Source organism: Capricornis sumatraensis, chromosome 15 (assembly GCF_032405125.1).
Source record: "Capricornis sumatraensis isolate serow.1 chromosome 15, serow.2, whole genome shotgun sequence".
Classification (NCBI taxonomy): domain Eukaryota; kingdom Metazoa; phylum Chordata; class Mammalia; order Artiodactyla; family Bovidae; genus Capricornis; species Capricornis sumatraensis.
The window spans coordinates 46,715,088-46,740,034 of NC_091083.1; the positions used below are offsets into that span (position 1 = coordinate 46,715,088).

Here is a 24,947-nt window from a genome sequence, read left to right on the forward strand (position 1 = left end):
ACTCTCACTTCCATACATGACTACTGGAAAAACCATAGCTTTGACTAGATGGACCTTTGTTGGCAAGCTAATTTCTCTGCTTTCTAATATGCTGTCTACATTGGTCATAACTTTCCTTCCAAGGAGCAATCATCTTTTAATTTCATGGCTGTAGTCACCATCTGCAGTGATTTTGGAGCCAAAGAAAATAAAATCTGTCACTGTTTCTACTGTTTCCCCATCTATTTGCCATGAAGTAATGGGACAGAGGCCATGATCTTAGTTTTCTGAATGTTGACTTTTAAGCCAACTTTTTCACTCTCCTGTTTCACTTTCATAAAGAGGCTCTTTTACTCTTCTTCTCTTTCTGCCATAAAGGAGGTATTATCTGCATATCTGTGGTTAATGATTTAACCTCAGGTCAATGATTCAATCAGTGTAATTAATGATTACAGTGATAAAAATGCAAACAAGTTAATTGACTTCAATCCTTTTCTTATCCTATCCCCGGGGTACTGGTTTCACTTTGCCCCTCCTACAATGTATCTGCTAACATTGGAGAGTACAGTTAGGGCATTACCTCACTGGCATTTATAACCTGTGAAGGCAGAAGAGAAAAATCGGAGTCTGCTTAGTCGTAGAAGCCAAACAGAAAATGGATCCAAAAAGTCAGAGAGTGAAGCTTACTGATGGCCACTTCATTCCTGCCTTGGGATTTGGCACCGGTGCACCTCCAGAGGTAAGTGTAGTGGTTTGGGGTTGAGATATAAATAGTAAGCAGATGTAACATGAGTGGAAAGAGGTTAAGATTCTTAAGCATTGAGTTCCTGGGTGACTTTGGGAGGATCATGTGGTTCCACTAACCAGGCTAGAACCATGCCCTGTGAAAAGGGAGAGAGCATCCAGTCTTCACTCTGCATCAGAGTCTGAGGCTCACCTGCAGATTACTCTGGGTTCCCCTCCAGTTTCTATCTCTTTCCCAGCTTGGCAGAAGAGTGAGATTCAGCTGTCAAGATCACTAACTCTCAGCAGCTTGACTTTGAGGGCAATTGCAATGGTGGTGTTTTCTGTATATTTCATTTCAGAAATCTTTCCTCTTTCCAGAAAAACATGACCCAGTGAAATAATTGTGGTGGGAGGGCCTAAAGATGAGGTGACTGAAATCTAGTGGGAGAGAATTGCCTTTCTCCTGTGGTATACCTGCTCGGTGCCAGGCAAGACACATTCCAGCTGTGTTTGGCCTTGTACTTCTGTTTCTGCTTGGAAACTTTTTCTGATGGTAACTATACTATCATTTGAGGGGATATGCTACAATCTTACATGCCAGGCTTTGTACTGTATCCTTGGATTTTTTAGCGCCTTTTTATTATAGTTTTCAGTCCTTAGGCATAAGAGAGACTAGCGGACAAGCCTCTAGACTGGAAGCCAGAAACTTTGCTGTCCATCTTGGTTTTAGAGTATATAGTTGTGACAACGGTCTGTTCTTCAAACTTTGAATCTCACTTTTCTAATTTATACAACAGAAGACATTTTGCAGGTAAAAGATGGGATTTTTCACTTTGTAAAATGTGATGAGTAGAGGGAAGGGTCCAGGCTATATAGAGCTCACTGGTTCATTCCTCAGTATACCCCAAAAGGCATGCAATCATAAGGAAACCAAGACTAGATCCAACAGGGGGAACTTGGACCAAGCATCTACCTGCTTGAAACATGAAAGATCCTGGATTACAGAAACATATTGCAATATTATTTGGCTTGAAAAGGGAAGCTAATCCCACCATTTGCAACCACACAGATGAACCTGGAGAACATTAAGCTAAGTGAAATAAGCCAGAAATAGAAAGACAAATACTGCATGTTCTGTTTATAGGTAGAATCTGAAAAAGTGAACTCATAGAAGCAGAGTGTAGAGGAACGGTGACCAGAAACTGGGGACAAGGTTAAGAAAAATGGAAAGATGTTGGTTCAAGATCCAGACCTTCTGTAATGAGATAAATCTACCTGATGTACAGTATGGTGACTATAGTTAATAGATGTTAAGTATTCTCATGAAAACACCCCAGAAGTTAGCTATGTGAGATGATGGATCTGCTAACTAGCTTGAATGTGGTAATCATTAACAATGGATAGTTATATGAGAACACCACTTTGTACACCTTGAATAGATACAGCATTTATTTGGTGTTTTCTGTGTGGTTACACTGGTAGACAGAGGTCTTAGACGCTTTCACCTGGTTTATTGATGTATTTACCATCCCCTTGTACTTTTATTTCTTGCTTCAAACATCTCACTGTATAAATCATATCCATGACTGCAATTTTATTCTGAGTCCTTTGAGTTTTACCACCAGATTACTGAACCTAGAAGGTATTTGGGTCCTCTGATGCCTGTAATCAACCAGTGATAGCCTGGGGTTGAAGGGTTCCTGGGTGTCCATTTAATCATTGACCAGGAACATGCAGGGAAATTGTTATGGGTTCCTCACCACACATGCAGAATGAATCAAATGCATGAAGCAATGTTGGTTCTTGATAAGATCAAGCTTGTGCCTTAGCAATCTCTTAATCATTTGGATATTCAATTACTATTTTTGTTGCTTATGTAGGTTCCTAAGAGTGAAGCTGTGGAGGTCACCAAATTTGCTATAGAGGCTGGGTTCCGGCATATTGACAGTGCTCATGCATACCAAAATGAAGAGCAGGTTGGCCAGGCCATTCGAAGCAAGATTGCTGATGGCACTGTGAAGAGAGAAGACATATTCTACACTTCAAAGGTGCTGTGTGTGTTGTGTGTGTGCAGGTGACTGGGGCAGATGACAGTTTGGTAATAGAATCAGTAGTTTGGTGAAGGTGCTTATTGGTACCACTGTTTTCATACTTATTTGTATCTTAAATCTAGCATCCTTTTCCTCTCACTGTGTCCTCCCCTCCCAAAAGAGTATAACTAGAGCTTTATCATCATGGTGTACTCAAATTTTAATTTTACATGAAAGTCACTTTATTTCTTTGAGCCCAGGCCAGAGCAGTGTAATTTATTATGGGCTAATGAATCAGACAGACCTGGGAGCAGATTATAGCTTTTCTTATCATCTGGGTGAGTTTCTCAAATTTCTTCACATTCTGAATCTCAGTTCTCAGCTCCAAGAGTAAGAGAGCATTGGGAGAGACACTTAGTGTATTATACAAGATCTAGCCAAAGTTTCTTGAATTATGTTCTGCTCATATTAAAGTGTTCAAAGCATTTTCCCCCATAGTTATGTTTAAACAAGATAGTAATTAATTTTGAGAAGATGGATTGTTTGGTCAAATTAGACTAAGGTTCTGCTTTTATACTCTATCAAGCATAGGTCAGTTGATGGGTATGGTAATCATTTGATAAAATTATTTATATCTTGATTCATTTCATTCCATTGTGAAAGATGTACAGATGATAAATTCAATCAAATAATGAAGTTTACATGGGTAGGTTAGATAAACAGTAGAACTCAAGAAGAAATGGAACTTTTTCCCATAGTGATCTCTTTCTAACCAATAATAATGTCTAGTTATTAAGTGAAACAAGTCAAACAAAATTATGTGAAGCATTCATTTCCCACAGCTCCCTTTGTTTAATCCCTGCAGGTTTGGTCCACGTCCCTTCGTCCGGAGTTGGTCCGACCAGCGTTGGAAAAGTCACTGAAAGATCTTCAACTGGACTATGTTGATCTCTACATTATTCATCAACCAGTGGCTTTGATGGTAGGTGCTTTTTGTGATCACCTCTGTTGTATTTCTTGGGTCAGAATATCTATAACTTCCATGGATGGTTGACAAGATTTTTCTTAGGTTGAAGGAATGATTACACTAGAGCAGAATCCCCTAAATTATCATTTGTGTTCATCTTTTTGGGGAGATTCTTTGAATCTCTTATCTACCTCCATAGAAACAAATTAAATAATCTGAGACTCTGTCTCAAAATCTTGAGGAAGTAGAAATAAGCGAGTCCTGTGGGAAGTAGAAATAGGCGAGTTCTGTGCATGGTGCTGATTAGGCCTGGGAGATGGGATTTCATATCCAGAGTCTGGTGCTGAGCACTGACACGACCTCACACCTGAACAGGATGAGGTCATTTCATCTCTCATCCTTTCATGTTTTGTGGATTTGGTGGTGTCCTTCTGGGTGGGTCTAATCACAGTCTTCTCAGGACTTCGGAGACCTGGCCTCCACTGTCGCCTGTATTCACAGTGAGGTTTGCAAACTGCACTTAGCCATTAAGAACTGTATTATGTAGAGGGGAATTTTTCCAGTTGTTCCAGTGGTTAGGATTATGTGCTTTCAGTGCTGAGTCAGGGTGTTTTGAGGGAGTGGGTTCAATTCCTATTCAGGGAACTAAGATACAGCAAAGCCATGGCACAGCCGAAACAAAACAACAGGAACATCTATTATGCAGAACTCTTTTTTAGAATACAGAATTCTGCTCAAGCTATCCTTTGCCAAGGAGTTTATTGGACTATGTAGATGGTAATTCCCATCTACATAGATTTAAGGATTCCTAATACGTGACAGAAATGTCTCTGTTTTTTTATTCCTTATAATGACATCACTCTTGGTTTGCTTTATTTTTATCTCAGCATTTTCCATGGGTGGCAGAATGACCCTGATCTGTTCAAGCCTCATTGTCCAGAATATTTGAGAGTATGCCTGCTTCTTCCACATAGCTTATCAACCTAAAGAGAACCTTGCTGGTTCATGTGTATGCCCTGAAGCTATCAGATGTTCAGAGTGAAAAAGGAATTTTTATATTTGGTCCAGGTCAAGATTGCAATTTTTATGCCAGCAGTAAGGCATAACTTACTGTCACTCCCTGCACAATAGAGGCATTTTGCAAGAGGAGAGTATAAAGGGCAGAAAAAATTTCACTTAAAGCACTGAGAGTTCCCAGGAAAACGTAGGAAAATTATATCTATCAAAACATATAGTTTGTATAAGAGATTACTGGAAAACTGCCTTCTAAAGACATTGCTGATAACTCCATTTGCAAATCCCTTTGCAAATATTAGTATGCAGAAAGTAAATGAACCTCATGGAGGTTTAGCATCCTAGACCCAGATGTGCCTGGCAGGCTGGCTAAATGTGGAGAAATTATTTGGTGACATCTCTGAAATGACTGCTTCTATTCCAGCCAGGGGAGGCAATTTTCCCAACAGATGAAAATGGAAAACCGATATTTGACTCCGTGGATCTCTGTCGCACATGGGAGGTGAGTCTGGGGAGGAGAGAACCAGAGGAAGAGCCAGAAGAGGGGGAACCTCCTTCCTTTCTTCCACCTGTGAGAATGGGCTGTGGACCATAAGACTCTGCAGTTCATGAATCTAAGGGCTGGGATGCTGGGGTTGTGGGGAGGGAACCATTGATCAAATGTTCACAGAGAGGAATGAAATGGAGAATTTGGGAGAGTGTATACAGGCATCTCTTTCCTTACATGTGACCTTCTTCTCCAAGGTTTTCTAAGGAGATGATACTTCTTCTTCTTGTGTCATGACCTTTTCCCCCTTTATCTCCTTGATAAGCAATGCTAATTCTTGACCAGAGACCCTCTTAATGATTTTTCAGCATTTCTTATTGCTATATTACCCATGCCAAGTGACTGCTCACCACCCCTCCCTCCCAGGCCCTGGAGAAGTGTAAGGATGCAGGGCTGACCAAGTCCATTGGGGTGTCCAACTTCAACCACAAGCAGCTGGAGAAGATCCTGAACAAGCCCGGGCTCAAGTACAAGCCCGTCTGCAACCAGGTGAGCAGCTCAGCTCCTCTCCCTCCTGCTCTTCAGAACCTCCTTCTTGCACTGGAGCCTGATGTCTGTCTGTCCTTCACTCCTGTTCATCTGACATTTGAAGAGAGTGAATTCTACAGAGCTGAGCCTGTGTCCGGACTGTGTGAATAGAATCTATAACAGTATCTTTGATAAACTCTGGGTGGAAAAGTTGGGGATGGCTTCCTGCTTCTAGAACTTAGAGGAAGGACGTGTTTCCCTGAGCTGAAAGCATGACGAAATCAGGTGTGGAAGTGCTCAGATGAAACTATACAGGAAGGAAGACCATGAAAACACAGAATGGGAAATAAATAGAGAAAAAAACAGGTGCGATAGGTGTTAAGCATTTGTATGGGGTTTGGATGCCTAAATCCTTAGTCTTGGTATGCCAGCTTCAACAGTGAGCACAGTACAAAGAAATGTGCTGGAGACTATGAGAGTCACCCAGGTTAGAGCATGAAGTTAAATGCTTTGTTGATCCTAACAGCTGATGGAAGAGTTACTCAGGATTTAGAGCAGATATTGTGATTTCAGAATATTTCAGTTCTGTTTCTTAGTCATGACTGACTCTTTGCAACCCCATGGACTGCAGCACACCAGGCCTCCCTGTCCATCACCAACTCCCAGGGCTTACTCAAGCTCAAGTCCATTGAGTTGTTGATGCCAGCCAACAATCTCATTCTCTGTTGTCCCCTTCTCCTCCTGACTTCAATCTCTCCCAGCATCAGGGTCTTTTCCAATGGCTCAGTTCTTTGAATCAGGTAGCCAAAGTATTGGGGTTTCAGCCTCAGCATCAGTCCTTACAATGATCGTTCAGGAAGGATTTCCTTTAAGATTGACTGGTTTGGATCTCCAAGGGACTCTCAAGAGTCTTCCCCAACACAACAGTTTCAAAAGCATCAATTCTTTGGCACTGTGCTTTCTTTATTGTCCAACTCTCAAATCCATACATGACTACTAGAAAAAGCATAGCTCTGACTAGATGGTCCTTTGTTGACAAAGTACCCTGTCTGCTTTTTAATATGCTGTCTAGGTTGTTCTCACAGTTTTTCATTCCAAGGAGCAATCATTTTTTAATTTCATGGCTGCAGCCACCATCTGCAGTGATTTAAGAAAATAAAGTCTGTCATGTTTCCATTGTTTCCCATCTATTTGTCATGAAGTGTAGGAACCAGATGCCATCATCTTTATTTTATGAATGTAGAATTTTAAAGCCAATTTTTTCACTCTGTTTCACTTTCATCAAAAGGTTCTTAGTTTGTCTTCAATTTCTGCCATAAGGGTTATGTCATCTGCATATCTGAGGCTACTGATATTTCTCCCAGCAATCTTGATTCCAGCATGTGCTTCATCCATCCAGGCATTTCACAAGAAGTACTCTGCATACTCTGTATGTGAAAACATACAACCTTGACTTATTCCTTTCCCACTTGGAACTTGTCTGTTGTTCCATGCTTCCCTGGTGGCTCAGATGGTAAAGCATCTGCCTGCAATGTGGGAGGCCCGGATTCGATTCCTGGGTTGGGAAGATCCCCTGGAGAGGGAAATGGCAACCCACGCCAGTACCCTTGCCTGGAAAACCCCATGGAAGGAGGAGCCTGGTATGCCACAGTCCATGGGGTCACAAAGATTTGGACATGACCGAGCAGCTTCACTTTCCTTTCCTGTTATTCCATATCTGGTTCTAATTGTTGCTTCTTGACATGCATACAGATTTCTCAGGAGGCAGGTAAGGTGGTCTTGTATTCCCATTTCTTGAAGAATTTTCCAGTTTGTTGTGATCCACATGGTCAAAGGCTTTGGCATACTCAATAAAGCAGAAGTAGATGTTTTTCTGAAACTCTGTTACTTTTTCAATGATCCAGCAGATGTTGCCAATTTGATCTCTGTTTCCCCATACTTTTCCAAATCCAGCTTGAATATCTGGACATTCACAGTTCGTGTACTGCTGAAGCCTGGCTTGGAGAATTTTGAAAATTACTTTACTAGTATGTGAGATGAGAACAATTGTGTGGTAGTTTGAGCATTCTTTGGCATTGTCTTTCTTTGGGATTGGAATGAAAACTGATATTTTCCAGTTTTGTGGTCAATGCTGAGTTTTCCCAGTGTGCTGGCATATTGAGTGCAGCACTTTCACAGCATCATCTTTTAGGATTTGAAATAGCTCAACTGGCATTCCATCACTTCCAATAGCTTTGTTCCTAGTTATACTTCCTAAGCCCATTTGACTTCCCATTCCATGATATCTGGCACTAGATGAGTGATCACACCATCGTGATTATCTGGGTTGTGAAGATCTTTTTTGTATAATTCTTCTGTGCATCCTTGCACCTCTTCTTAATATCTCCTGCTTCTGTTATGTCCTTATAATTTCTGTCCTTTATTGAGCCCATCTTTGCATGAAATGTTCCCTTGGAGCATTTTCTCCAATTTTTTTGAAGATATCTCTATTCTTTCCCATTCTATGGTTTTCCTCTATTTCTTTGCATTGACACTGAGGGAGGCTTTCTTATCTCTCCTTGCTATCCTTTGGAACTCTGTATTCAAAGGGGTATATCTTTCCTTTTCTTCTTTGCCTTTCAGTATTCTTCTTTTCATAGCCATTTGTAAGGCCTCCTCAGACAACTGTTTTGCCTTTTTGCATTTCTTTGTCTTAGGGTTGGTCTTGATCACTGCCTCCTGTACCAAGTCAAGAACCTCTGTCCATAGTTCTTCAGGCACTCTATCAGATCGAATCCATTCAATCTATTTTTTCATTTCCACTGTATAATCATAAAGGATTTGATTTAGGTCATACCTAAATGGTCTAGTGGTTTTCCCTACTTTTTAAAATTTAAGTCTGAATTTCTCAATAAGGACTTCATGATCTGAGTCATAGTCAGCTCCCAGTTTTGTTTTTGCTGACTGTACAGAGCTTCCCCATCTTTGGCTGCAAAGAATATAATCAATTTGATTTTTGTATTGATCATCTGGTGATGCCCATATGTAGAGTCTTCCCTTGTGTTGTTGGAAGAGGGTGTTTGCTATGACCATTGTGTTCTATTGGCAAAACTCTGTTAACCTTTGATCTGCTTCATTTTGTACTCCAAAGGCAAAGTTGCCTGTTACTTCAGGTGTCTCCTGACTTCCTACTTTTGCATTCCAGTCCCCTATAAGGAAAAGGATATCTTTTTCGGATGTTAGTTCTAGAAGGTGTTGTAGGTCTTCATAGAACCATTCAAATTCAGCTTCTTCAGCATTACTGGTCATGGCATAGGCTTGGATTACTGTGATATTGAATAGTTTGCCTTGTAAACAAACAGAGATCATTCTGTTGTTTTTGAAATTGTATCAAAGTACTGCATTTCAAACTCTTTTGGGGATTGTGATGGCTCCTCCATTTCTTCTAAGGGATTCTTGCCCACAGTAGTAGATGTAATTAATGGTCAGTCAGTCAGTCAGTCAGTTAGTTCAGTTGCTCATCTTGTCCGACTCTTTGTGACACCATGAATTGCAACACTCCAGTCCTCCCTGTCCATCACCAACTCCCGGAGTTTACTCAAACTCATGCCCATCGAGTCGGTGATGCCATTCGGCCATCTCATCCTCTGTCGTCCCCTTCTCCTCCTGCCCTCAATCCCTCCCAGCATCAGGACCTTTTCCAATAAGTCAACTCTTTGCATGAGGTGGCCAAAGTATTGGAGTTTCAGTTTCAGCATCAGTCCTCCCAATGAACACCCAGGACTGATCTCCTTCAGAATGGACTGGTTGCAGTCCAAGGGATTGTCAAGAGTCTTCTCCAACACCACAATTCAAAAGCATCAATTCTTCGGTGCTCAGCTTTCTTCACAGTCCTACTCTCACATCCATACATGACTACTGGAAAAACCATAGCCTTGACTAGATGGACCTTTGTTGGCAAAGTAATGTCTCTGCTCTTTAATATGCTATCTATATTGGTCATAACTTTCCTTCCAAGGAGTAAGCATCTTTTAATTTCATGGCTGCAATCACAATCTGAGTTAAATTCACCCCTTCCAGTCCATTTTAGTTTGTTGATTTCTAAAATGTCAATGTTCACTATTGCCATCTCCTGTTTGACCACTTCCAATATGCAGAGTACATCATGAGAAATGCTGGACTGGAAGAAACACAAGCTGGAATCAAGATTGCTGGGAGAAATATCAATAACCTCAGATATGCAGATGACACCACCCTTATGGCAGAAAGTGAAGAGGAACTAAGAAGCCTCTTGATGAAAGTGAAAGAGTAGAGTGAAAAAGTTGGCTTAAAGGTCAGCATTCAGAAAATGAAGATCATGGCATCTGGTCCCATCACTTCATGGGAAATAGATGGGGAAACAGTGGAAACAGTGTCAGACTTTATATTTTGGGGCTCCAAAATCACTGCAGATGGTGACTGCACCCATGAAATTAAAAGACACTTACTCCTTGGAAGAAAAGTTATGACCAACCTAGATAGTATATTCAAGAGCAGAGACATTACTTTGCCGACTAAGTTCCGTCTAGTCAAGGCTATGGATTTTCCTGTGGTCATGTATGGATGTGAGAGTTGGACTGTGAAGAAGGCTGAGCACCGAAGAATTGATGCTTTTGAACTGTGGTGTTGGAGAAGACTCTTGAGAGTCCCTTGGACTGCAAGGAGATCCAACCAGTCCATTCTGAAGGAGATCAGCCCTGGGATTACCTTGGAAAGAATGATGCTAAAGCTGAAACTCCAGTACTTTGGCCACCTCATGCGAAGAGTTGACTCATTGGAAAAGACTCTGATGCTGGGAGGGATTGGGGGCAGGAGGAGAAGGGGACGACAGAGGATGAGATGGCTGGATGGCATCACTGACTTGGTGGACGTGAATCTGAGTGAACTCGGGAGTTGGTGATGGACAGGGAGGCCTGGTGTGCTGCGATTCATGGGGTCACAAAGTGTCGGACATGACTGAGCAGCTGAAGTGAACTGAACTGAACTGAATGTACCTTGATTCATGGACCTAACATTCCAGGTTCCTATGCAATATCATTCTTTACAGCAGCAGACTTTGCTTCCATCACCAGTCACATCCACACTTGGGCGTTTTTTTGCTTTGGCTCTGTCTTTTCATTTTTTTCTGTAGTTATTTCTCCACTGATCTCTAGTAGCATATTGGGCACCTATTGACCTGGGGAGTTCATCTTTGAGTGTCCTATAATTTTGCGTTTTCATGGGATTCTCAAGGGAAGAATACTGAAGTGGTTTGCCATTCCCTTCTCTAATGGATATCGTTAGTCAGAACTCTCCACCACGACCTGTCTGTCTTGGGTGGCCCTACATGGCATGGCTCATAGTTCATTGAGTTAGACAAGGCTGTAGTCAATGTGATCAGTTTGGTTAGTTTTCTGTTATTGTGGTTTTCATCTGTCTGTCCTGTGATGGACAAGGATAAGAGGCTTACAGAAACTTCCTGATGGGAGAGACTGACTGAGTGGTATGGCAGGCCACTGCTGACCCTTAACTCTGCAGGAGAGACTCAAACACAGTTCTGTTTCAGTCTCTGTGGGGTCTCTGTGTCCTGGTCCACACAAGGTTTGTTTGAGCCCTCCGAGGTCTCTGGCGGGTACAGGATTTGATTCCAAATGTGATTTTGCCCCTCTTACTGTCTTGCTGAGGCTTCTCCTTAGCCCTTGGATGTGGGGTATCTTTTTTTAGTGGGATCCAACATTCTCCTGTTGACAGTTGTTCAGCAGTGAGTTGTAATTTTGGAGTTCTCACAAGAGAAGATGAGCACATGTCCTTCTACTTTGCCATCTTGAAGACTTGTAGACTCATCATCCCCAGAGACAACATTTTTGATTGGTATATTTCATGGGGGCTTGCTGGTTAATATTGGGTACCAAAAATGCAAATTTTTCTTTGTCTTATGGGGCTAAGCAGATTGTATAAAAACAATCTTTAAGATCCAAAACTATAATTGGCCAATTCTGTTGTAAGGCTGAAGGGGATGGGAGTCCAGGCTACAAGGTCCCCATGGGTTGCATTACTGCATTAATGGCTCAAAGCTCATGAAGCAGCCTCCATTTGCCTGATTTTTTATGGACTGTGAAAACTGGAGTATTCCAAGGACTAGCATTCTCTATGTGTCCTGCTTGAAACTGTTCTTCTACCAAGGCTTGTAAATGTATAAGTTTCTCCCTTGCTAGAGGCCGTTGATCCACCCAAACAGGTTTAGATGTAAATCATGTTAGAGGTGTGGCTTGTGGTGGCAGAGAAACTTCAATGGCCCTCAATTAGCCCTTTTCTGTCCAGTTTCGGATGAATAGGTAAAGGAGAAGGAACTCCCTGTAAATGTTTCCTAGCTCTTTTGCTGGTTGGCATCCCATTCTTGCCATCATATGATCTGCCTTTTCCTCATTGGAGAGAACTAGGTGCCAAAGGGCAAGCAGATCTTTGCCTCATAAATTACAGGGAAGGTCTGCAATAAAAAGGTTGAAAGTGAGCAGTTTGTTTGTTGGGCCCTAGGCAAGGAAGACAGAGAAGACAATGGCATCCCACTCCAGTACTCTTGCCTGGAAAATCCCATGGATGGAGGAGCCTGATAGGCTGCAGTCCATGGGGTCGCAAAGAGTCGGACAGGACTGAGTGACTTCACTTTCACTTTTCAGTTTCATCCATTGGAGAAGGAAATGGCAACCCACTCCAGTGTTCTTGCCTGGAGAATCCCAGGGATGGGGAAGCCTGGTTGGCTTTCATCTATGGGGTCGCACAGAGTCAGACATGACTGAAGCGACTTAGCAGCAGCAGCAGCAGCAGGCAAGGAAAAACTGTTGCACTTTGAGCAAATTGTTGAGGTTCCCCCAAGCCTGATTATCTTTTCCTGGGGTTCAGTCAGGGGTCAATCAGCTGGCCATTGAGGAGAAGTAATGATGGAAATGTCAACCCCAATATCTAAGAGTTCAGAGACATTTTTCCTGGGATTTTAGCCTTACATATGGACTGATCTGAGACTATTTGTTGAGTAAAGCACACTACTTGATCACTTGTGCTCCCAAATCCTTGTTCTCTTCTGGTGACAGGATTATAGTTGTTAAGGGCATGGTAAGGCAAGAGAAAGAGTTGAGCAATTTGTTGAGCTTGAGGAATGACATGGAATTAATGAGACAGAGCCATTACTTTAATTTCTCCTGAATAGTCTTGGTCAATAAGGCCAGGAAGAATTTGGAGGCCCTTGATGCTTTTGAACTGTGGTGTTGGAGAAGACTCTTGAGAGTCCCTTGGACTGCAAGGAGATCCAACCAGTCCATTCTGAAGGAGATCAGCCCTGGGATTTCTTTGGAAGGAATGATGCTAAAGCTGAAACTCTAGTACTTTGGCCACCTCATGTGAAGAGTTGACTCATTGGAAAAGACTCTGATGCTGGGAGGGATTGGGGGCAGGAGGAGAAGGGGATGACCGAGGATGAGATGGCTAGATGGCATCACTGACTTGATGGACGTGAATCTGAGTGAACTCCGGGAGTTGGTGATGGACAGGGAGTTGGTGATGGAATCGTGCTGCGATTCATGGGGTCGCAAAGAGTCGGACATGACTGAGCAACTGAAATGAAATGAACTGAACTGAAGGGTAAGGCCTGTTTCCTGTACAATGTCACGAACTTGGTCCATAGTTCATCAGGCACTCTATCTATCATATCTAGTCTCTTAAACTATTTCCTACTTCCATTGTATAATCATAAGGGATTTGATTTAGGTCATACCTGAATGGTCTAGTGGTTTTCCCTACTTTCTTCTATTTCAGTCTGAATTTGGCAATAAGGTGTTCATGATCTGAGCCACAGTCAGCTCCTGGTCTTGTTTTTGCTGACTGTATAGGGGCTTCTCCATCTTTGGCTGCAAAGAATATAATCAATCTGATTTCGGTGTTGACCATCTGGTGATGTCCATGTGTAGAGTCTTCTCTTGTGTTGTTGGAAGAGGGTGTTTGCTATGACCAGTGTGTTCTCTTGTCGAAACTCTATTAGCCTATTCCCTGCTTCATTCCATATTTCAAGGCCAAATTTGCTTGTTGCTCCAGGTATTTCTTGACTTCCTACTTTTGCATTCCAGTCCCCTATAATGAAAAGTACATCTGTTTTGGGTTTTAGTTCTAAAAGGTCTTGTATGTCTTCATAGAACCGTTCAACTTCAGCTTTTTCAGCGTTATTGGTTGGGGCATAGGCTTGGATTACTGTGATACTGAATGGTTTGCCTTGGAAACAAACAAAGATCATTCTGTCATTTTTGAGATTGCATCCAAGTCCTGCATTTCAGACTCTTTCGTTGACCATGATGGCTACTCCATTTCTTCTAAGGGATTCCTGCCCACAGTAGTAGACATAATGGTAATCTGAGTTAAATTCACCCATTCCTGTCCATTTTAGTTCGCTGATTCCTAGAATGTCAATGTTCACTCTTACCATTTCCTGTTTGACCACTTCCTATTTGTGTTGACTCATGGACCTAACATTCCAGGTTCCTATGCAATATTGCTCTTTACAGCATCGGACTTTGCTTCTATCACCAGTCACATCCACAGCTGGGTATTGCTTTGCTTTCACTCCATCCTTTCATTCTTTCTGAAGTTATTTCTCCACTGATCTCCAGAGGCATATTGGATCACTGCAGGTGGTGATTGCAGCCATGAAATTAAAGACACTTACTCCTTTGAAGGAAAGTTATAACCAACCTAGGTAGCATATTAAAGAGCAGAGACATTACTTTGCCAACAAAGGTCCATCTAGTCAAGGCTCTGGTTTTTCCAGTATGGATGTGAGAGTAGGACTGTGAAGAAAGCTGAGCGCCGAAGAATTGATGCTTTTGAACTGTGGTGTTGGAGAAGACTCTTGAGAATCCTGTGGACTGCAAGGAGATCCAGCCAGTCCTTTCTAAAGGAGATCAGTCCTGGATGTTTATTGGAAGGACTGATGCTGAAGCTGAAACTCCAATTCTTTGGCCATCTCATGCGAAGAGTTGATTCATTGGAAAAGACTCTGATGCTGGGAGGGATAGGGCGCAGGAGGAAAAGGGGACGACAGAGGATGAGATGGGTGAATGGCATCACCGACTTGATGGACATGAGTTTGAGTAAACTCTGGGAGTTGGTGATGGACAGGGAGGACTGGCGTGCTGCAATTCATGGGGTCGCAAAGAGTCGGACACGACTGAGCGACTGAACTGAACTGAACTGAACTGAACTGAAGGGTAAGGCCACTTCTTCCCAGAATGAATCTTATGGTCCCTGGTGGAATGGGGCCTTGGATCCCAGTACGGATTGTGACTGGGTGGTGGTTGGGGGGGATCCAATCCATTAATTCGAACAGTTACTCAGGTTGGGAGGTCCAACCCAGCACTTCCACTGGTAGAGACTGAGAGGCTGGAGATAGGCTGAAAGGTGTGCTGGAGATTCTCACAGTGTATGCCCCCACCGTTTGTGGGGCCTGGAGCTGGCCCTGATGGCGGTTTCCTGGCTGCAAAGGGGAACCATTCTTATGGAATTTTGACCTGCATTGATTAGCCCAGTGATTGCCTCTCTGGTACCTAGGACACTGTCCTGGTGTTTTACTTTATTTTTTAAAATATAAATTTATTTATTTTAATTGGAGGCTAATTACTTTACAATATTGTATTGGTTTTGCCATACATCAACATGAATCCGCCACAGGTATACATGTGTTCCCCATCCTGAACCCCCGTCCTTCCTCCCTCCCCGTACCATCCCTCTGGGTGGTCTCAGTGCACCAGCCCCAAGCATCCGTATCATGCATCGAACCTGGACTGGCAATTCGTTTCATATATGATATTATACATGTTTCAATGCAATTCTCCCAAATCATCCCACCCTTTCCCTCTCCCACAGAGTCCCAAAACTGTTCTATACATCTGTGTCTCTCTTGCTGTCTCGCATACAGGGTTATCGTTACCATCTTTGTAAATTCCTTATATATGCGTTAGTATACTGTGCTGAGAAAGCCTTTGACAAAAGTCCTGGTGTTTTATTTTCTCCAGTAGGCGGAGCTATTGTAACATCTATTTTGGGCCCAGAACAGCAAGCCTTTTTCTTATATCAGGGTTTTCCACATTGATAGCCTTTGGCATGGGAAGAGCTAAACTTATTTTTAAAGGCAGCACAAATTGCTTGGGTTGGCTTGGTTTGTTTGTGAGCCTATGTACCAACATTTTGACACTCTCCAACATATCGCCAAGGCTGCCATTTTGACAAATAGTGTTAAGGGCAGCCTGGCAATCTTTATTGACATTTTTATAGGCTAACTGTTTTTACAAAATGTCCTCCACTGTAGAACTATTAATTTGATGGTGGAGAGAAGATGAGAGCCGGTCTAAAATTCAGTGACTTCTTTTCTGGGTCTCTGTAATATTTTAACAAATGAACCAGTAGGCTCGCTGGGTTCTCATGCTGTCTGCCCCTGCTTCAGCAGCATTTTGCAATCTGTACATATGCTCTCACCAGTATACCTTCATAAGTCAATTGGGCTGTTGGACTGGTGTATTGCCTTGTGCCTATGAGCATTTCAAAAGTAAGATAATCTCCGTTGACCAAATTAATACAGGGCAGCTATTGGCACAATTCAATATAAGAGGCAAAAATCTGTAAATTTTGGGGACCACTTAAAGCTGTTTTGGCTAGCATTTTAACATCGTAAGGAGAGCATCTCCCATGCAAGAAAATTTCCGATAGCTCCCATGTATGTATACGGAGAATTGACCCCGTTCAGCCTAACACTAGATTAGTTCCTTTAAAACCTGATGTCAAAAGTTTCATGGGTTGCAATAACCTGAGTGGGATTATTGGGGTTGGGCCTGTAATTGATAGGAAAAGCAAGATGGTCTTCAATGTCAAAAGCACCCATAGGAAGGCCGGAGACCATGGCCTGCTGAAACCATGTCAGCGGCTTGTCCTCTAGAGACATTTCTGGACCCAGTGGTGGCAGCGGTGGTGGAAAATTGAGCTTGGGTGGCAAAGGGGTGGAAGGGTTAACAAGATGTTTGAGGACACTGTCTTCTCACATTATTTCTCAGTCTGTCAAGGGTATAGGACCAATCGCACTAGCCCCCAGGTGTCGAATACCATCATAGGTATGTAATCCCCTCTCCTGTGTGCTGATTTCAAATTTTCTTCCACTGGACCCCAATTTTCAATATCTAGAGTGCCTTCTTCTGGAAACTAGAGATTACATTTAACCACCTCTCTTAGCAATTGTGTCAATGGCTCCTCTTTCACCTGCACTCCTGCGGTCTGGAGGAGGTGCCTCAAAAGCTGGAGATGATGTTTCTCAGCTTTACTCAAGTCCTTCCCCATGGACACCCTAATGTGGACAACAAGGGGCTTCCCACCCTTAGAGTTTGAGGGCCTGGTTGTGATCCAGGCATCTCAGCTACCGCTCACTGTCTTCACTTTGAGTTTGTTCCCTCAGGGGAATCCTTCCCGACTTCAGGTCCCTGTTCAGGGGCCACCTGCCATGGCCAGCACAGAGGGTGAGAAAGACCTGAACCAGGGGCGAGCGTGTAATGAAAAGACAGACACATCTAATTTGCAAGCGGGGGATCAGGGGACCCTCCTGCTCTCCATGGCAGGAAGCCTAGACATCTCCTTTCAGCCCCCACTTTTATGGGCAGAAGTCACGAGCTCACTAGGAAAGAGCTATACTGGGGAGTTTGATCAGCACACCATAGAGAGGGAGTAAAGGTGAGGCTCCACTGTTGATCAGGAGCATTTGTTTCCACGGGGACGGATGCAGGGGCCGGCAGTGAAGCGGAGCCGAGAGCACGCCCAGCCCCAAGTCTGTCCATTCAGCACGCTTACTAGCACAATCATGAGGGCACCGTTTGCCATACCCTCGAGCCATGGGGCAGGTTCTGGTGTCTGCTCTGCCAGGCTGCAACAGTATATTGGTGATCTGAGTCTGACTGTGGTTCACATGTAATTCTGAGTCACCTTAAGCTCTTTTAATGTAAAATGATCACTCAGTCATTGTGTTACCAAGATATCCAGGCAAGGTTTTCAGAAATACACTGTATTTATCATTGATACTTTGTGATGCTAATTGACTTCTTTCTGTAATCCTAGATTACATAAATTAGTAGTTAAATCTGAACTCCTTGCTACATTAAGTTTAAATATTTTGACAAGAAAATGTTAGTTGCATGCTTTGTCCCTAAATGAACCCGGGTTGGAAGTGCATGGTGACAAGTTGTCCCACTGGGAGGGACAGCACTTTTGTTTTTCTGGATAAGCTAGTTCAGTTCAGTTCAGTCACTCAGTCATGTCCGACTCTTTGCGACCCCATGAATCGCAGCACGCCAGGCCTCCCTGTCCATCACCATCTCCCGGAGTTCACTCAGACTCACGTCCATCGAGTCCATGATGCCATCCAGCCATCTCATCCTCTGTCGTCCCCTTCTCCTCCTGCCCTCAATTCCTCCCAGCATCAGAGTCTTTTCCAATGAGTCACTGTTTGCATGAGGTGGCCAAAGTACTGGAGTTTCAGCTTTAGCATCATTCTTTCCAAAGTACTCCCAGGGTTGATCTCCTTCTGAATGGACTGGTTGGATCTCCTTGCAGTCCAAAGGACTCTCAAGAGTCTTCTCCAACACTACAGTTCAAAAGCGTCAATTCTTCGGCACTCAGCCTTCTTCACAGTCCAACTCTCACATCCATACATGACCACAGGAAAAACCATAGCCTTGACTACACAGAACTTAGTCGGCAAAGTAATGTCTCTGCTTTTGAATATACTATCTAGGTTGGTCATAACTTTCCTTCCAAGGAGTAAACGTCTTTTAATTTCATGGCTACAATCACCATCTGCAGTAATTTTGGAGCCCAAAAAAATAGAGTCTGACACTGTTTCCACTATTTCCCCATCTATTTCCCATAAAGTGGTGGGACCGGATGCCATGATTTTCATTTTCTGAATGTTGAGCTTTAAGCCAACTTTTTCACTCTTCTCTTTCACTTTCATCAAGAGGCTTCTTAGTTCATCTTCACTTTCTGCTCTAAGGGTGGTGTCATCTGCATATCTGAGGTTATTGATATTTCTCCCGGCAAAACTGATTCCAGCTTGTGTTTCTTCCAGTCCAGCGTTTCTCATGATGTACTCTGCATATAAGTTAAATGAGCAGGGTGACAGGGTGACAATATACAGCCTTGACGTACTCCTTTTCCTATTTGAAATCAGTCTGTTGTTCCATGTCCAGTTCGAACTCTTGCTTCCTGAGTAGCTGGATATTTTATTTGAAAATGTGTATTTTCCTTCTTGACATTATCTAGTCATCTGTTGGATGATAACCATCATCAGGGGAAGTTTGATTTCCCCTAAGTTTTCATGTCATGGTTGAGAATCCATTGATGACTTTCAACTGAATTAATTATTTCATTGGAACGTTTTTCATTATTTTCCATTTTAAACGCTCTTTTTAATCTTCTGATCTAACATTTTACTGTAAAAGTAAAATTCCGTCATTATTCAGGATAAAATACATCTATTCCTTTCAGACAGGGGAAAACACTGCACTCCTTCACATTAGCTGTCAGTTTCTGAGAAAAGATGTATTGTAATAATCACCATCTGTGGAGAGAAGCGTTTTTTGCTCTTTCTTCCTCTCTCAGGGATTTATTTTGCCTCTGTGTGCTACATTTGCTTTCACTTATGATTCCCTTTGGTGCTCAAATCTATTGAAATGTCACCGATGGGAATTCATCACACTGGTTCTTTTGTCCTTCAGACATTTCTTCATAAGACTGTGCAATTTCCTTCTTTCTGGAGTTGTTTGATGTCCAAAGCTTAGACAGCTCTTTTCCTGTCCCAGGTCTGGAATTAGGCATTTATCTTGGTCTGTTCAGTGGTATTCGGCAACCAAGATTTGGTCTGTAGAATTACTTGTTCTCGATAATGTCATTATTTTTTACCTTCTCAGGGGACAGAAATATAAGTTTAAAAAATCTTTCCTTGATACTTCCAGTTGTAATTTGATGTGACATGGTTTTCTTTAGCATATATAATTCTTCCTTTCAAGCTTTCTCTGGTGTGTTACCTTTTCATATAATCTGACACTCTTTTCTGTTGGCTTCTACAGGTGGAATGTCACCCTTATCTCAACCAGAGTAAACTGCTGGAGTTCTGCAAGTCACACGATATTGTCCTAGTTGCCTATGGTGCTCTGGGAGCCCAACGAACATTTCAATGGTAATGAACATTATGGATGGCCACAAGGAGTTTATTTAAAACTCATTTTTTTAATGAAAATATTATTATTCTGTATGCAGTGCTTTGGAGATAACTCTCAAAGGGTAGAGGAGAGAGAAGACAGTTGGGAAAAATACTCTTTTGTCTTTTCATCACCCAGCTTGATATCTTACATTGTATGTGTCTTGTATATAGATTTTAACACAAGTGTCTGCATTAAAATCTCTATATAATCCCCCAGTTGATAACTAAGACATAAGCTTTGTCATAATTTACTTATTTATGGGTAATGAGCACATTAGTATAATAGACTTACCAAGTCTCCCTCACTTTATGTCTAAAATCAGGATAATAGTACGTAATTTCCAGGTTTATCATGATTGAAAAATAAGTACAAGTTGAACCATTTTTTAAAAGATTTGTAGAAGAACTGCACAATGTAAATAATTATGAAATGCACAGTCTTTATTTTCAGACTGTTCAGCTTTTATCAACACCTGAGACTAGTGAAAATTAGAAAAAAATGAAAAACAAAATATTTCCCAATATTTCCCATGATGTTCTCCTTTCATACCATTGTCTTTACTTTTGATTAGAAAAGAAAAATAACCACAGAGAAGTAAAAAAGAAACAAATTCCAAGAGTTTGGCAGTTCTGGTTTCAACTCAATAATGCATCTGAATCACCCGCAGAGATCTGTAATCACAGAATCAGTTCAGTTCAGTCGCTCAGTCATGTCCGACTCTTTGTGACCCCATGAATCACAGCATGCCAGGACTCCCTGTCCACCACCAACTCCCGGAGTTCGGTCAGATTCACGTCCATTGAGTCAGTGATGCCATCAGCCATCTCATCCTCTGTCGTCCCCTTCTCCTCCTGCCTCCAATCCCTTCCAGCATCAAAGTCTTTTCCAATGAGTCAACTCTGGTGACATACTTGAGGTTCTGTATCAGTTTGTCTTCAGCTAAGCCATGGAATTTTGTGCTTCTAACAAGATCTGATGTGATGCTGATGATGCTGATTCATGGACCACACTTTGAGAAGCACTGGTCTAGAGGTGACATACCTGATCTGTTTGGGAAGCCTCTTCATAAACTGACTTAGTCTTAGCTCCTTGGCATTTCTGAATTTCCTTCCAGGGTGAACCCAAACCTCCCCTTTCTCTTGGAGGACCCAGTTCTCTCTGCCATTGGCAAAAAGCACAAGCAAACCCCAGCTCTGGTCGCCCTTCGGTACCAGATACAACGTGGGGTTGTGGTTCTGGCCAAGAGTTACAACAGGAAGCGGATCAAAGAGAACATACAGGTGATGAGTGGGGCTGTGGGCAGAGGGCTCCTAAGGAATATCCTTCATGAGGGGCATTCTTTGTCTAACTGAAGACAGACATGGCTTCCCTTTCCCCTCTTGTTGTCCCCATCCAGCTGGAAAGTCCTCCAGTCCCCAGGGGGTGGCTGCCTCCTTGGGGGAAAGATTAATATGATTCTTCCTTCTTTCAAGGTGTTTGATTTTGAACTGACTCCGGAAGATATGAAAGCAATCGAAGGCCTCAATAGGAATATAAGATACTATGATTTGCAACAGTAAGTGACTTGTATATGTTCCACAAATGCTGTTTTCTCTAGCATACAGATCAGCAGAGGTATAAGCTTTCTTAAAGCTTAATTTCAGGGAGACAGCCCTGGTTTCCAGTGTAGGAGTATACTAGGGGCTTCCTGCAGACCTCAGACCAGAGATTTCCTCTAGGTTTCTATCTCTGTTCAACAGAAATATGACTGGGACCGAGGACAGCCAATCAGTAAAATCCCCAGTGTTGAGACTGTGGTGAATTCACTACGTTGTGCCCCTAATCCCTGTGCCTGGTGTACCTCCTCTCAGGGCCCAGAGACCCAGGAAACATAGAGGGCACAGGGCCTGCAGCCCGTTCTTCTTTTGGAAAGTGAAAGCGTTAGTTGCTCAGTTTTGTCTGACTCTTTGGACCCCATCAACTGTAGCCCACCAGGCTCCTTCTTTCAGGGACTGATGCAAATGTTTCATCTTTAGTTCTTTGTAGAATCAGGAGGAAATGATACATAACGATGTGTAATAAGGAATCCATCCTGAATTACATTCCTGCTTATCCTAACACAATTGTGAACACGTTGTTGATATTTCTGGAGGAGGGGCCCATGAAGGCCAACATGCTTCAGTGTGAGAAGTCACAGCGAGCCTGGCTCCACTCCCTCTCCTAAGTGTCTGGTGGATTTTCTCCCTGATGGACTTTTCTTTACCAAGACACCATCTATTTCTTCCAAATTTATCCCTTTATTGACCTTTTCCCCAACACATCTCCCATTTCCTCATCCTTAAAATGTCACCAAATGAAGTTTGAGTATATCATGGACTGACCCTCCAGAGAGAGACTTCTGTCCTCAGCTGGACACACCTGGTAAGATCGTCTGGGTCTCTCTGGTTTCTTGAGTCAAGACTCACCGCAGTGTGGACTTTTTCCCTCAGGGGTCCACCCACTGGGGAGCTCCTACCTCCTTGACTTCACTCAGTTAGTACCATGGCATTCCAGCTGCCAAATACTGCTGGAGGAAGTCAGGGCTGAAGAGACAGAAGACTACTCAAACAGAGAGATGCTGGGGGGGAGTTTAGAGAAAAGGGAACACAAATTAGTGATAGAATGAAGATTTAGTTTCAAACGGAAAATCTTACAACTCTCCTTGTTTGTAGTGTTCAGTTGCTTCTGTTGTGTCTGACTCTTTGCAACCCTATGGACTATAGCCCGCCAGCCTCCTCTGCCCATGGAATTCTCCAGGCGAGAATACTTGAGTGGGTTTCCATGCCCATCTTGAGGGGATCGTCCCAACCTGGGGATTGAATCCATGTCTCCTGTGTCTCGTGCATTTCAGGCAGGTTTTTTACCCACTGAGACACTGGGAAGCCTCCTTGTATGTAAAGAAGATATATATATTTATATGTACATTTACATGTAGGCTTTCTAGATGGCACGAATGGTGACAAACTCACCTGCCAATGCAGGAGACCTAAGAGGTGCAGGTTGGAGCTCTGGGTTGCGACGATCCCCTGGAGAAGGAAATGGCAACCCACTTCGGTATTTTCCTGGAGAATCCCATGGACAGAGGAACCTGGTGGGCCACAGTCCATGGGGATGCAAAGAGTCAGACACGACTGAAGCGACTTAGCACACAGCACACACGCACATATACATGGGCTTCCTAGGGGGCGATAGTGGTAAAGAACCCACATGCCAATGCAGGAGGCATAAGAGATGCAGGTTGGAACCCTGGGTGGGAAGATCCCCTGGAGGAATGCAGGCAACTCACTCCGGTATTCTTGCCTGGAGGATCTCATGGACACAGAAGCCTGTGGGCTATAGTCCATAGGGTCACTAAGAGCTGGACACAACTGAGCGACTTAGTATGCCTGCTTACTTATGTATATGTATATTATGATTCTGAAAAAAGAGAAAAGATAGCAAGTTACTTTTCTGTCCTCAAAAGCTTTATGTATATTCTGTGCTCTCCTTCATTATTGTGTGAATGCCTAGACTTACTCATCCTTGTAGGTTTATGTCGATAGCACAGCTCCTGGCACATGGAATGGCTCAGGATGCACTCTTTAATGAGTTGAGTTGAAAAGAACAAATTTAGAAAGAAAAATCAGACTATAAGGAAGGAAAACAGCAGTAATATTAATTAATAATGAGTGTAGTTATATGATACAAATTAAGAAAGCAGTAATCACATTTTATAGGTAAGACTGTTTAGGTGTATGTGGTATTTCTTCAATTTAATAGTAATTCCTTAATGGACGCACCCTGTATTTGAGGGGTGCTTGACATTTTTTTTTCTGTTAAACAGATTTATGAAAAACAGCAAAGAATTCCTTAACTGTGATCCTTCTTACCACTTAGGGTCAAAAGTTCCACCTGTGTCTGAAATGACCTCCATATTTATCCTTAGGTCTGTGCCCTCTTATAAATTGCAACCTGAGTCAAACTATCTGTCACTGTGGGGTGAATATCACACGTGAATGTTGGGATTGGACATGCAGGTGCCATGTGCACATGGAGCAGCCACCTGATGTGTGCTTGTTGGGGGAGAAGATGGGATGTTTTTACAGATTTAGAGCTTTAGCCCATCCTGACTGTATCCACAGAGTAATGCTCTCTGTGACAATATGACAGATTTAATAAATTATTTCTTCTTTTTCTCTCTCAGTTTTGTCGATCATCCTGAGTATCCATATTCTGAAGAATACTGACTGTGAGCTGTCCACCATGCATTCTACCAGAACTTCTTTTCTAGGGTTGTGAAGAGCATTTCTGTACTTGGTGGAGATGTTTAAAAGAAGTGTCTGAAGTATTGAAGCTTGTTTATCATTAAACATTTTTTTATGAAATAAAGAAGACTTCAAATATGAATTCTAGTTTTCTCTGATAACTAAATAATTGGAAAATAAAAGAGAAAGGATAGAAAATAAAGATAACCTCCTGGTGCCTTTTCTTTTGCCAAAAATGAATTAGTTGATCTATCGAGAACCCTGTATGCAAGACAGAAAAGAGACACAGATGTATAGAACAGTCTTTTGGACTCTGTGGCAGAGGGTGAGAGTGGGATGATTTGGGAGAACGGCATCGAAAAATGTATAATATCATATGTGAAATGGAAAAAAAAAAAGAAAAAGTAAGAGAAAGAAATGGAAAATTTTATTCGAGTCAGATTTGAGAACTATAACCCAGGAAGAGCATCTCAGAAAGTCTGAGAACCGTTATGTCCTCCAGAAGTCAAGGCACAGGGATGTAAGTTTTGGAGACAGAGCTCTGCATGAAAAGAAATTATTGACAGTGTACATAATCCAGATCTAAGCATCACCATGGTGGGTCATGTGACCCCTTACAAGGTCAAGAAGGAATTTATCTTTTAAGGAGCTGTCTTACTGATGCTAGGAGTCTGTTGC

The 24,947-nt window shown here is 42.5% G+C and overlaps 1 protein-coding gene across 1 annotated transcript; it reads left to right on the forward strand.

Moving 5' to 3' along the window:
• The first annotated feature begins 600 nt into the window (after positions 1 to 600).
• On the forward strand, positions 601 to 24,251 carry LOC138091836 (dihydrodiol dehydrogenase 3-like). The gene is made up of 9 exons (XM_068987818.1): positions 601 to 718; positions 2,586 to 2,753; positions 3,601 to 3,717; positions 5,141 to 5,218; positions 5,630 to 5,752; positions 19,873 to 19,982; positions 21,122 to 21,287; positions 21,480 to 21,562; positions 24,209 to 24,251. Exons 1-9 carry the CDS (start codon positions 635 to 637, stop codon positions 24,249 to 24,251), a joined length of 972 nt encoding a protein of 323 aa, XP_068843919.1. The 5' UTR covers positions 601 to 634.
• The last annotated feature ends 696 nt before the right edge of the window (positions 24,252 to 24,947 follow it).

What these genes read in the sequence shown, in the direction of transcription:
- LOC138091836 (XM_068987818.1), top strand. Translation starts at nt 635, where the DNA reads ATGGATCCAAAAAGTCAGAGAGTGAAGCTTACTGATGGCCACTTCATT. An exon ending in GCACCGGTGCACCTCCAGAG is followed by an intron (nt 719 to 2,585) that starts GTAAGTGTAGTG and finishes TTGCTTATGTAG; the next exon opens with GTTCCTAAGAGTGAAGCTGT. An exon ending in ATCAACCAGTGGCTTTGATG is followed by an intron (nt 3,718 to 5,140) that starts GTAGGTGCTTTT and finishes CTTCTATTCCAG; the next exon opens with CCAGGGGAGGCAATTTTCCC.